General features: G+C 54.3%; 1 protein-coding gene across 6 annotated transcripts in view; it reads left to right on the forward strand.

Moving 5' to 3' along the window:
- Window positions 1-5587: 5587 nt before the first annotated feature.
- The window catches only part of TYRO3 (TYRO3 protein tyrosine kinase), a 31446-nt gene continuing 23646 nt past the window's right edge, over window positions 5588-13387 (forward strand). For 5 of the 6 annotated variants that reach the window (XR_004301016.1, XR_004301015.1, XR_004301014.1 and 2 more), the window contains exons 1-7: window positions 5592-5721; window positions 7445-7628; window positions 7857-7957; window positions 8740-8910; window positions 10362-10448; window positions 11229-11344; window positions 12907-13084. Coding sequence is in view for 2 of the 6 variants with exons in the window: in XM_032417343.1 (XP_032273234.1) it covers window positions 5607-5721; window positions 7445-7628; window positions 7857-7957; window positions 8740-8910; window positions 10362-10448; window positions 11229-11344; window positions 12907-13084 (952 nt within the window). In the remaining 4 variants the exon portion in view is untranslated. Of the gene's footprint in view, window positions 5722-7444; window positions 7629-7856; window positions 7958-8739; window positions 8911-10361; window positions 10449-11228; window positions 11345-12906; window positions 13085-13387 lie in introns of all 6 variants that reach the window. The other variant, XR_004301017.1, reaches the window with a different exon arrangement.

Below are 13387 nucleotides of genomic sequence, written 5' to 3' on the forward strand. Positions count from 1 at the left end.
TAACCAAACCCAAATTGCGCAAAATTCTACAAATGACCCAGTTTCTTCTATAAATTTCATGTTCCAGAGAGGAGGGGGACCTTTTATAGATTTACAAATACAAAGATTACAGTTAAATATATGGTCCTTGTTTGGATCTCAGTTCAAACAAGCCTAATGTAAGAAGATGTTTTTTTGAGACTTTAGGGAAAACTAAACACAAACTGGATTTTATAATAAGGATTTTTAAAAAAAAAATATTGGTTATGGATGTGGGGTTTTTTTTTAAATAAACTTTATTTTGGAATAGTTTTAAGATTTTATTTATTTATTTATTTTTTAAGATTTAATTTATTTATTTGTGAGAGAGAGAGCATGAGCCAGGGGGAGGGGCAGAGGGAGGGAGAGGGAGAAGCCGACTCCTCTCTGAGCAGGGAGCCCAATGCAGGCTTGATCCAGGACCCTGTGATCATGACCTGAGCCTAAGGCAGACACTTAACTGACTGAACCACCCAGGTGCACCATTTTTTTTTTTTTGTAAAGTTCATTGAATTATAGAGTACAAAGCTCCTGAAAAGGGAGGGGACCTGAGAGAGTTGCCCTTGCCCCCCATTTAAAAAAAAAAAAAAAAAAGTTTATTTATTTGAGTAATCTCTACATCCAAAGTGAGGCTTGAACCCACAACGGGAGATCAAGAGTCACATACTCTTCCAACTGAACCCCTCCAGGCACGCCCCTCCCATTTTTTTAAAGTAAGCTCTATGCCTGATGTGGGGCTTGAACTCAGGACTCCGAGATCAAGAATCACATGCTCAACCTACCAAGCCAGCCAGGTGCCCCAGTTTCCCTTGTTTTTAACATTTTACATTAACGTGGTATATTTGTTAGAATTAATGAACCAGTGTGCCTGGATGGGAGCCTGCTTGAGATTCTCTTTTCCTCTGCCCGTCCCATCGCTTGTGCCTGTGTGCGCGCGCATGCGCGCCCCTAAGATTTGCTTTTAAAAACTTTAGGAAGAGGTGCCTGAGTGACTCAGTTGGTTAAGCATCTGCCTTCGGCTCAGGTTATGATCTAAGGGTCCTGGGATTGAGTTCCCACATCAGGCTCCCTGCTCAGCAGACTCTGCTTCTCCCTCTCACTCTCCCTCTGTGCTTTCCCTGTCTCTTTATCTCTCTCTCTCTCACACATACACATTAATAAATAAATAAGATTTTAAAAAATTAAATGTCTGGGAAAACACCAAAAAATGGGACAATGGAAGACAAATAGCTAAGATAATTATTGAAGCAGAGTGATGGATACACTGGGGATTCATTATACTTTTCTCCCTACTTGTGTATATGTTTGAAATGTTTCATAATAAAAATTTTTTAGGGGCAGCTGAGTCTATTAAGCATCCAACTCTTGATCTCGGCTCAGGTCTTGATCTCAGGGTCGTGAGTTCAAGCTCCGCATTGGGCTCCACACCCAGTGTGGAGGCTACTTAAAAAAAAAAAAATTTTTTTTTTTAAATAGAACTAGAGGGGCACCTGGGTGGCTCAGTCGGTTAAACGGCTGCCCTCGGCTCGGGTCATGATCCCGGGATCCTCGGATCTAGCCCCGCATCGGGCTCCTTGCTCACCTCCGGAGAGCCTGCTTCTCCCTCTCCCTCTGCTTGCCTCTCTGCCTATTTGTGCTCTCTATCTCTCTGTCAAATAAATAAATAAAATCTTTAATAAATAAATAAATAAAAAATAGAACCAGAAAAGCATCACTTGCCAGCTGTAAAAAGGGTCAAAAAGAGAAACACAGACAGCTAGATATAGGGCATTCAAACAAATATACTCACACTCACACATATATATTTCCTTCATCAGCTGACAAGGGCCCTTTACTCACACATGGAACGCTTCCTTTCAGGGCCATTCCTAGGTGAAATTTTGAAGAGGACAGTTTTTTTCTTTCATATGCTTAGACCCATGTGCTGTTTCAGAAACCCCAAACTTATTGCTGCCTTCCGACCTCCTAAGTTTGCTTTTGGGGAAAAAGTCTGACCATTTGAAAGTCCCTCTGTGACTGTACATTGAAGTTTAATCTCTTCTAGGGATTTACCTTTCTGTTTTGTCTTCACTTGGGCAAGGCGTGGCATTGTTTCTGACTCCGGAATTTCAGGCAAGGGGTGTTTGGCAGGCACAGGGGCCATCCCCAGCGCCCCTGGCATCACACCTGCAGGCAGTTTTCCTCCAAGCCCTGAAGGAGTGGACTCCCTGCTTTCTCTAAGGTGATGGGGAGCACAGTCTGCGGCCTGCCCATTCTGGAAGTGGCATTTCCCAACTCACCTCTTGAACCAGTAGTTCAGAAAGAATGGATCCTTGCTCACAGGGCAGCAAGACTACCTTGATCCCATGGCTCACCTTGGTTCTTTCTTGGTCCATACAGCCTCTGCCTTGAATGGGGAGGATGGGAGGAGAAGGTCCTAACTCTGACAAAGCTGAAGCAGCTATTTCCTGAGACTGATGGAAGTTGCCATCAAGGGATTCTGCTTCTATGGGCAGATGGTTTTTTGTTTGTTTGTTTTGGAGAGAGGGGGAGGGGCAGAGGGCGAGGGAGAGAGAATCTCAAGCAGGCTCCATGCCCAGCACGAGTGTGCTGTGGGCCTTGGGGCTGGATCTCACAACCCTGAGATCATGACCTGAGCTGGAAATCAAGAATCAGACGCTTAATTGTGCCACCCAGCCGCCCCAGGCAGATGGTTTTTATTTCCAGGTTTGTCTGTGTCTTCTCTCTATCCCTGCTCTCCTTGGGCAGTCCTGGATCATAAAAGGCAGAGTGGGCAGATACTTACTTCACCCGAGTAGGGAGATGCCAGGGCCCAACCTAGCTCCATCCATAATAAGGGGCTGCTGCTGGCCCTTCCTCTCCCTTGTGGTCCCTTCTTACTCCCCTGGAGTAGATCATAGCTGGCTCTGGTTCTGTTCTGAGGACAGGAACTCCTGGGACAGCTGCTCCTGCATTATGTCAAATACATTTCCTGTTGATTTGATTAGTTCCCGTCGAAGCAATGCGTTTATGAAAGAAAGGGAGATTTTGCAGGCATGTATTTGCACAGGCGGCCAACCTCCTTCAAGTCACACACACACACACACACACACACTTTCTCCCCATCCACCCACAAAGTGTCAGTCACATTTAGAGTTTGCACAAATGCACACCCTCCCTCACACATCACAATGCACACCCTCCCTCACACATCACAATGCACACCCTCTCACCCACCTACACACTTCTTCCACAGAATCACACCTGCTCACATACCCTTAAAGCACGTTCCTTTACCATGCTGAGAAAGAGAGAGAGAGAGATAGGTAAAAATTCGTTGCTAGGGCTCAGGAAGGTAAGCACTCTACGTGGGAGCTAGAAAGTCAGAAGACCAGGACCCAGAAATACTTAGAAATACTAAGAATTGAGAAGGATTCAAAAGCACGGGTAGAGAAAGCAGAGACTCAGAGCTCCTTGGCCCCACCAGGAAAGCGTGCTGCCCCAGGGAAACAGTGATGTGCCTGAGGCCTGCAGCTGAGATAAGAATTTGTCTAGGCTGTGAGTGCAGAAGGCCGTGGCATCCCCAACATGTCCAAGAAGCCCATTTGGACTGGTAGCTAAGGGGCGTCCTCAGTCTGGGATTCCCTGTCAGAGTTCAGGAAACAATGGAGGAAATGAAGGGAGAAAAGGAAGTGGGAAGTTGGGTTTGGGCTCTGGGTTCAACATCCTTTAGGAGAGAGTCTTTCCAATGTCAGCCAGAGTCAATAGGAGGAGGCTTTCTTTCACTGGAAACTTGAAGTCCCCTGGAGAGAGGAGAGATGTGGGAGAGGGCCTTGAGGAGTGACAAGTGCCCGAGGGCAGAGCTGTAGCGCCACCTGGCCCCAGTAGCACGGCCCCGGCGACCCTGGCTTCAGCCCCAGACTGCGGTCAGCCTGCCCTGATCCGACTCAGCCCAAATGCAGAAGCTGTGGCCTCTGGAAAGGAACAAGTATTTTCCTTTAAGAAAGGATCCTGGAGCCCACCCACAGCACCCAAGAAAACTGGCAGAGCGCCCAGCTACACACAGACTTCAGGCCCCTGCCATTCAAGTGTGACAGCCCTTCTGGGGTGTCTCCCCGTGTTGCCACCTGAGGGCGCCCGGAGCTGGGTCTGAGGCTGCCGCCGGCACTGCTGTTGTTGTTATCATTAGGATACTTAATAAGCAAGCACTGATGGGGCCAAGTGGCGGAAGAGGCAGGCCCCTGCTGCTCGGGAGAATCCCTGGAAAGATCCAGTGGGGCTGTGGGGACAGGGGACTGAGTGGCTCGTTCCTCCTCCCTACCCAGGACTTCTGGGAAGGGCCCTCTGGAGTAGGCTCCGGGGGACAGGTAGAGAGGTAAGGGCGAGGGGAGGGGAAACACTTGGTAGGCTGCATTTGGAACCGGCTCAGCATCTGCCTGACAGGATGGCTTCAGGCACAGCCGCCCCGGTGATGACTGGTTGTGGGGCACACCAAGCTCTGAGGCAATCATTCATTAATTTAACAGGCATCTGTCTGCTTATTTATGGAATGCCTACTGTGTGCAAGGTGGTCTACTAATAATAGCTAAGGTTTTATTGGATACTGTGAGGACACAGACAACTTTCACACCATGTCTTAGGGGTTGCGGGGGGTGTGTAGATGCAGAGGAAGCAACTAGGAAGAATGACAACCCCCAAAGATACGGGCCATGGGGCTTTGGCCTGTGTAGTGTAGCAGTGGGGATGTCAGATATAAAACCTGAGGATTACCAAAAAGATCTTGGAAAACTCGAGACCCAAGGCCCAAGATCCTGGAGATAAAGGGGTGGGAAATGGAGCATGAATATGGGAAATTTGGGTGAAAGGCTCAAGAAAGAGGCAGGAAGGGGTGTTAGTAGGTCCTGAGGGGGGAGCCTTGAGTCACGATTTCGGGGGCCCCGACGGTTGGGAATTTAGGGGACTGAGATGCTTTATGTCCTGAGACGGGGGACGGGACTCTGGCATCAGAGCCTGGACAAAAGTTGGGGTGCGATAGAGGCTCTAGCGAGGTTTGACAGCAGGAGCTGGAGTGCTGGGTCTGAAAGGATGCTGGAAAGTGTTTAGGGAAAGGAGGGGCGTGGCTGAGTGCGCCACCCGGGCACCCGGCCGATCCTCCGGTCGGCCCTGGGGAAGCTGGCCCGGGGTGCCGCGGCGGTTGGGGAGGCCGGAGGGCGGGGGCCGGCCGGACAGGCGGCGGCAGGGTAGGCGCTCCGAGCGAGCCGCCCGAGGCTCCGCGGGGGGGCGGTACGAGCTCGGGCTTGAGGGCCGGCGGGCTGGGGAGGAGGCGGCGGCTCGCAGAAGAACATGAATCAGCGGCGGCGGCGACGGCGGCGACGGCTGTGGAAGGAGCGCGGTGGCCCAGCAGCGGCCCCGGGGACCCCGCGCTGCTGACGGCGGCCGCGGCGACTCGCAGCGGGCGCGGGTCTCGGAGGCGCGGGCCCCAGCGCCGCCCCCCAGGACGGCCCCCGCCCCTCCCGCGGCCGTCCTCTCTCGTCCCTCCTCCTCTGTCCCTCCTCCCTCCTCCCTTGTCGCTCGCGGGCCGGGCCCGGCATGGTGCGGCGTCGCGGCCGATGGCGCTGAGGCGGAGCATGGGGCGGCCGGGGCTCCCGCCGCTGCCGCCGCCGCCGCCGCCGCTGCTGCTGGCGGGTCTGGCCGCTCTGCTGCTGGCGGAGCCCGCGGCCGCAGGTAGGGGTTGGTCGGGAGGCGGCGGAACGCGGGGGCGCTGCGGAGGGGCGCGGCCGGGTGGGCGCCCAGGGACCGCAGCGGAGCGAGTCCCGGCCTGGGCGGGCCGGAGACTTGGGTGGGGGGACGAAGCTGGAAGGCCGAGGCTTGAGGGCTGGGGGAGGGGGGCGCAGCGCAGCGTCCGCTGCCGGTTCTCGGGCCGGGGCCCCACCCCCAACTTTCTCGCGTCGGGGCTCTTCTGGCGGGGTGGAAGGGGAAGGGAGTGGGGCTGTGGGCTGAGTGGTCAGAGGGGATTTTCCCGCCTCGACGTGTCTAGTTGTTTGCTCTCCCCTCCCGGTCCTGGGGACCCCATTCTGCCCGCCCTGCACACGAGAGCCCCACTCTGAAAACACAGGGGCTGGACTCAGCACCCAAGAGGCACACCTACCCCATTTAGGTACAGGGGCTGTGAGGGTGCCCAGTCACCGAAAACATCTGGACATACTCTAGTTCCTGTACCCGCTCAGATCTTCCGGGGAATGCCGGCGAAGATGGGCTGGAGCGAGGTTGCTGGTCTTCGTGGGGGCTAGCCTTGTGTTCCCACGTGGCCACGGAGACATTGGCCGGTTATAGGAGGGCTCCTCTCCAAGTTCCAAGGTCCCTCTGGGACTGTTGGGTGTGTACGGGGTGTGAGGTCATCCCTCCCTGCCCTGTGACCGGCCCTGTGTCACAGGCTAAAGCAGCAGCCTCAGCTGGCACCTTGTCTGAGATGGCACTCCCTGCTATATGAGATTCTCAGGGAAGGGAAGGCAAAGAGTGACAAGTTGACAAGTATTTACAAGGTGAAAGGTGTGTATCTCAGGATCAGAGAGCCCAGGAATTTGCCTAGGGTTGCACAGCAAAGGGCAGGAAGAAGCAGGACTGGATTCAGCTCTGTGGATAGTTCACCTGCCCCTCTGCTTAAAAACATGCCAGGAGACCAGGAGAGGGGTGTGTGTGTGTGTGTGTGTGTGTGTGTGTATGTGTATGCAGAGGGTAGCATTACGCAAGGTGGCTCCTGTTGGTGTGACAGTAGCCCAGGGGTCTTGGGCTCCCTCTTCAGGGCCCCTCCCCTCCCTTCTACCTCCTACCTCCCTAGCACCCGCCCCTGCACACATTCAGGTATTAATAGAGCGGGTGGCTGCCAGGAAGGCTGCCATGTGTTTGATCTGACGTGGTTCTGCAGCCATATGTTCTCCACTTCAGGGGAGCACCCCCTCCTTCTCTTCCTCAGCCTCCTTTCATTTGCCAGGGTGGGGTGCAGGGGCGTGCCAGCAGCAGTGTGAAGTCTGGCCAGACACCTCGGGCGGGCAGAGAGCTGGCCGCCTGTTGAACTACAGGGGTGCAGCAGTACCTGCCCCAGGTGTATGTGAGGGCCCCACCTTTTTAGCCTGGCTTGCCTTCCTTTTGGTGGTTGGGCTTGAACTTAACATGGCCCAGTCAGGAGGTATGGGGAAGAGGTCACTTCCTTGGAGCTGGGGGGAACTTGGCAGTGGCAGACATGTGGCTGGAGAGCTTGTCATTTTCCTTCCCCCAGCCAAGGCCCAGGCCACCTTCCCTCCCACACTGTCCAACCTCTGCTTTCTTGACCATTAGCTGAGGATGAGCCCTCTGACCCAGAACCTAGGTTCTGGAAGAGGATGGGGGATATTTCCAGGGACAGAGTCCCTGTCAAGCGGGTTGACACCTTCTCCTTCCCACCTCTCAGGCCTGAAGCTCATGGGAGCCCCGGTGAAGCTGACCGTGTCTCAGGGGCAGCCAGTGAAGCTCAACTGCAGTGTGGAGGGAATGGAGGAGCCCGAGATACAGTGGGTGAAGGACGGGGCTGTGGTCCAGAGTGTGGATCAGGTGTACATCCCAGTCAGTGAGCAGCACTGGATTGGCTTCCTCAGGTGCAGGACCCTGGGGGAGAGTGTGCATGCCAGCCTGGGGGCAGGTTGTGCTTTTTCCCTGGGCTTGGGAGCTGGGGGCAATGCTGATGCCCAGAGGTCTGGGTTTTTTTATTCGGCAACCTATGGAAACTTCCAGAAGTGGGGGCAGGCTGAACCCACTGAGTCTGCCCAGCATAGCTGCGCACCCCCTTGACCCTGGGAGGTGAGCCTGGTGTCCTGTTTCCACAGCCTGAAGTCAGTGGAGCGCTCTGATGCAGGCCGGTACTGGTGCCAGGTGGAGGATGGGGGTGAAATGGAGACCTCCCAGCCAGTGTGGCTTACGGTAGAAGGTGAGGAAGCAGAGACACGAGTGGGCATGTTGGCCTGGAGCAGGTGCTGTCTGCTAGCGACCACACCTCTGCAAAAGAAAGCTCAGTGGAAGCTGATTTGCCCCATTGCCCTCTGAGGCCTGATTGCTCCAGGCTCCAGGCCTCCCCTACCCCAGACATCAGAAGACCCTACTCATTGGAGTCTGGGTATTTCACAGCCAAGGGGGTGATGAGGACCTCCAATCTATGGGGTGCAGTCAGTTTCAGTTGTCTGAGCAGCAAGCCTAAGCACCCATCTGGGGCTGGACCCTGTTCTGCCAAGTGGCCAGGCCAGGAGGGGGAGGCCTGGGGGAGGGGAGGAAGGATCCGCAGCTGCGGGAGCTCAGAGCTGTTCAGCTCAGGAAAACAAAGTGACTAAGAAAGTAACAAAGGGCCCTGAATGGGATCTGGGGCCTGCCAGCAGAACTCTGCTAAAGCTTCCGCCCACTCCCCCTCCCTTTCTGACCTTCCCCCAGCTCCCCACCCTCTGCCTCCTGCCCTGCTCTGGGAAGGCCGTCAGAGCAGGTCTGGGAAGCGAGAATCTACCATGCCCAAGGGGACAGCATAAAAGGATATTCCTAAGGTGCCCAAAGAAGGGAAGCTTCCCCCCTCAAGCTAGACGCCTGTTTTGCAGTTTGACCCAGTCCTAAGGGACCTGTAGGACCTTCTGCATAGAGGGCTGCAAATGGTAGCAAACTTGTGCCTTGGGTAGTTGGAAACTGAGAAGTGGCAAGGCTCATCCCTCCACCCCCCTTTCTCCCCAGGTGTGCCATTCTTCACTGTGGAGCCGAAAGATCTGGCAGTACCACCCAATGCCCCTTTCCAACTGTCTTGTGAGGCCGTGGGCCCCCCTGAACCTGTTACCATTGTGTGGTGGAGAGGAGGCACGAAGGTGGGGGGGCCCGCTCCCTCTCCCTCTGTTTTAAATGTAACAGGTGAGCAGCCTCAGGAGGGGGCTTTGAGTAGGGTTGGTGAGGCTGGCAGCGTGCAAATCTGTGCAAATCACCAAGTCTGCTCTTGTGAGTGTCCAAAGCACACCCTGGTGCCTGGGTACGTGAGCTGCACCGTTACTAAGCTCATTAGTCAGGTGTGCAAGGCTGGCCAGGGAGCTGATCAGTGGTGATCCTGCTGGGCATGCTTGAGGCCTCTGGAGCCTCTTTCCGTCCTTCACGGTAGTCCAGGCCGTGCACAGCTGGCCCTGGGAGATGAGTCCTGTGAAACCAGGGGCACCCGTTTCCCCCACCCCTCCCAAGGGAAGGAGCCGGGAACCAGCCCACGCAGAGCTAGGAGGAGTGTCTGGCAGGCTTGCCTAGAAGACAAGAGTCTAGGGCTGCAGAGTGGGGAATGGCAGGGAGAAGGAAAGGGGGGGTGCAGCACAAAGAAACAGGAGCCTCCTCTCCTAATGACCCTTTCCAGAAATTTCTAGACATTTTCTCAAACAACTATATTTATCCATACCTCCACACAGCTAGACCCAAAGCAGCAATGCCTGTACACCCACCTGGACCCCAAGATCCTCAGGCACATGCGAAGCTTGTGAGGCTCCCTTCTCTGTGAAATAAAGCTCATGTTCCTGGTTGAGGCTTGAACTGACCAAAGAAGTTGGGAGGCTGAGCTTGGTCTCACATACTGGACGGTGGGAGGGATAGGTTCTGATGTGCCAAGTCCCCTAGCAATATGAATCTTGAGAAGAGGTGGGCTACCGGGCCTGTTCGGGAGGTGCTGGGTTGGAGCCGATGAGAGGGAAGTTCAGTTCTCTCCAGATGTGCGTGGTTGGGACCCTCCGGCAGCCGGCCTGATAATAAGCACTCACTGAACTCCTACTCCACACACCACACTGTGCTAGGCACCATGGGGGATCGAAGGAATACAAAAGATATAGAAGCCGTCAGTCCAGCCCCCAAGGAATTAGTGTAATTGGGGAGACAAGACACATGCATAAGATGCTGAGAACTATTGCAGGGCAAAGAATCTGCAAATCAACAATGATGCGGGCGTAGAGCAAACAGAGAAGGGCTCTGGATTGTACAGTAGAGGAGCGAACAGAGAAGGGAGGCAGCTTTGTGCTGTCTGCAGGAGGTGGGATTGAGGCAGGGGGAGTAGTATGACCTTTCTCAGGTGCTTACTGTGTGCCGCGCGCTTTATGTGGGTTTGCACAATCCTCCCAATTCAAGAGATGAGAAGACAGAGCCCCAGCCCTGGGGTTTATAGCCAGGCTCGTTAGACTCCGAAGTCCCTGGTTGTTCCAACCTGTCTAGCCCCTTCCTCTGGCTGGAGGGACTTCTAGGATATTCAGATCCAGAGCCTGCACAAACCCCCTTCCCCAGTCCCAGGCTGAATGGGAGTTGCTGCTTGGGGGGCGCTGACTGAGGTTTTCTGGCGTCAGGGGTGACCCAGAGCACCGTGTTCTCCTGTGAAGCTCACAACCTTAAAGGCCTGGCCTCTTCTCGCCCAGCCACTGTTCGCCTTCAAGGTAGGAGGACTGGCAGGAGGGAGGGAGGGTGAGTGAGGCAGGGGCGTTTGCAGCCAGCTGTCCAGCAGCCGGGTGAAGTTACAGTCATTTGGTGTTCCGGCTTCCCGAGGCCCTGCTGGGACCTGAGGGATGAAGGGTTAATTGGCAGAGCTCCATCCCTAGTGAGAGCACCTGAGACCCTGCCATGGCTGAGATGAGAATAGAAACCTGACGTCACAGCAGATTTCCCATCACGATGCAGAGTCCTTGGGAGGGAGGGAGGGAGAGAGGGAGCCAGCAGGAGATGGTCAAGGCTCATGCCCAGCCTTGCTTCTGCCAGTCCCTGTGGAGGGAATGGGGCTGGGAAAAACAGCCTAGCAGGATGATAGCGGAGATCCAAAGGGCTGGTGTGCACAAAGGGAGGGAAGATGGGAGGGAGAGAACCAGTGTGGGGGGGGAATGGGTTGTGGCTGCAGGGGCTGCCTCTCAATTGTCTCTCCCAAGGCCGAGGTACTGTTGTCCCCCTTTCCCCGCCACACCCACTCTCTTATCCTATTCTTTGGCCAGATAGGGCCCCTGATTCAGAGAGGTGACCTCTCCCCGCAGCCAGCTGATAACGCTCTCCCTGGTATGAGCAGCTCTCCCCTACTGGCTTCTTGGCTTGTATATGACTGTGGTGCTGGGAGTGCTGGGTAGCCATCATCAGGTTGGGGGGACCCCAGGCCTTAGGGAGAGACTTGAGGCTTGACTCCTTCCCGGGCACTTGAGTCCAGGGTGCTGACTCTCACTCCTTGTCCACAGCACTGCCTGCAGCCCCCTTTAACATCACAGTGACAAAGCTCTCCAGCAGCAATGCTAGTGTGGCCTGGACACCAGGGGCCGATGGCCTGGCCCTGCTCCAATCCTGTACGATCCAGGTAGGGAGAGGGAGGACAGGCTCTCCTGGCCACGTTCGTTCTGTGGCTGCCTCGGTGGCACTTTGTTCACAGTGGTATCACATTTACCTACACTTGTCCATGGGGCTTGGTTTCCAGCTCTCTCCAGGTGTTGCTCCCTTACCAGGAACAGCTCAGCCTGCCCCTTATCGTAGGTGCTCTGGCCACCAAGTGACTTGGCAAATTGGCTCAAACCCGTACATTCTTCAGGCTGGAAAGCAGATCACTAGAGCAGATTTGGGATGCCCGGAGGAGTTTTTCTTCTGTCGGCAAAACCCCAAACCTTTGATTTAGCTGATACTTGTACCTTCATGCCCCATCCCCTGACTCATGCCAAAGAGAACAAGGGGACTAGAAGGGGTTCTAAGCCCCAGAGAGTGGAAAACCTGGGTGAGGTGATATCAAAAACAAGAGGCAATGCAGACTTGTTTATTTTCATCTGTTTACTCAAAGTTTTTAATGCACCTTTGAAACTGTTCTAGGCAGTTCCCCCAGGCAGGAGAGGCCCCTGCTCTGGGCTATACCATTTAGAGGACCCCACTCTGGCTCTCCTTTGGCTGCACCCTTGCCCCTGGGCAAGGAATCTGTAGAGACAAGGGGATATGCCCATCTAGATCATGAGGACATCCCCTCCCCTTCCCCCAACTGCCACACTACACCATCTTCTAGATACTCAGGACCTCCGCCCTTATGGCCCCCAGTCTGCTTCTAGGACCTGTGTGGGCCTCCTCCCTGGTCCCTCCTTGGGAGGGCATGGTTTGTGCACCTCAAGGCCAAAGGGCAGCCATTGTGGGGAATCGGTATGCAGGTAGCATTGTCCACACCCGCGCAGTTGATGTTCCTCCCGGTACAGACCCTTGGCTCACAGGCTAGCTCTTCTTGTGCCACCACATTCTGGCTTGGGAATCCTAGGGATGAGAGGATTATAAATGCAAACCTGACCTTGATTGAAACTTTATTTGTCCATATACCATCATAGGAAATATTTTGTCCAATAATTTGTTAGCTGATTTATAACATTTAAATATTTAGCCATATGGTATGTGGATCTCCATTTGTACACTTGTCCCGGGCCCCCAAAATGTAAGGTGAAGGCCTGGTTCACTGTGCTCCTAGGCTCCCAGTTACTCTGCCCTTGAGAGACTGAGACTTTGCACTCACGTGTAGTTATAATAAATGGTAACCCTTCTAACCGAGTTATGTATCAAGCATAAAAGGGTATGAGTTTTCTGGAGTAGTTGGGAAGGTCTTTGACAGAAAACGTTGTATTTGCACTGAGTCTTAAAAGATGAGTTGGACTTTGCTAGGAAGAGCAGGTCATTCCAAGCAAAGGAACAGCATTTGCAAAGGAATGGAGGCGTGGAACTTGGTGTTATTAGAGTGGGGGCAGGTGGGAGGGAGTGGGTTACAAGTGTTTGCTGATAGGCTTAGAGGAGGCATTAACTCAAGATCTCCCCCCACCTCCTCTGTCCCCTGCTCCTGCCCATGCCTATTGCATCTTTGGCCTCCCTCCTCTCCATCATTACTTTGCGGCTTTTCTGTAGGTGACACAGGCTCCAGGAGGCTGGGAGGTCCTGGCTGTTGTGGTCCCCGTGCCACCTTTTACCTGCCTGCTCCGGGACCTGGCACCTGCCACCAACTACAGCCTCAGGGTGCGCTGTGCCAACGCCTTGGGGCCTTCTCCATATGCTGACTGGGTGCCCTTTCGGACAAAGGGCCTAGGTAAGGGGCTTGCAGAGCAGAGTGGCTGGGCAGGGCCTGCATGGGGAACAGGCGATGTTGGCTTCAGTCCTGAATGAAGTTGCTTGAGAGAGAGGTTACCTAAAGGGGGGTTCCTGCCTCATTCAGCAAACACCGAGTGTCTGCTGTGTACCTATGAATTAGATAAATCCGGCCCCTTCTCATGCAGCTTTAGTTCTAGGGGTGGAGCAGACATGCAAATTACAAAAGATCAGATCATTTGGTGAGGAAGAGTGCCCTCAGGGTGGTCCAGGCATACCCCCTTAAAGAGATTGAAGTTTGAAT

This window comes from Phoca vitulina, unplaced genomic scaffold, assembly GCF_004348235.1.
Source record: "Phoca vitulina isolate PV1807 unplaced genomic scaffold, GSC_HSeal_1.0 scaffold20, whole genome shotgun sequence".
NCBI lineage: Eukaryota > Metazoa > Chordata > Mammalia > Carnivora > Phocidae > Phoca > Phoca vitulina.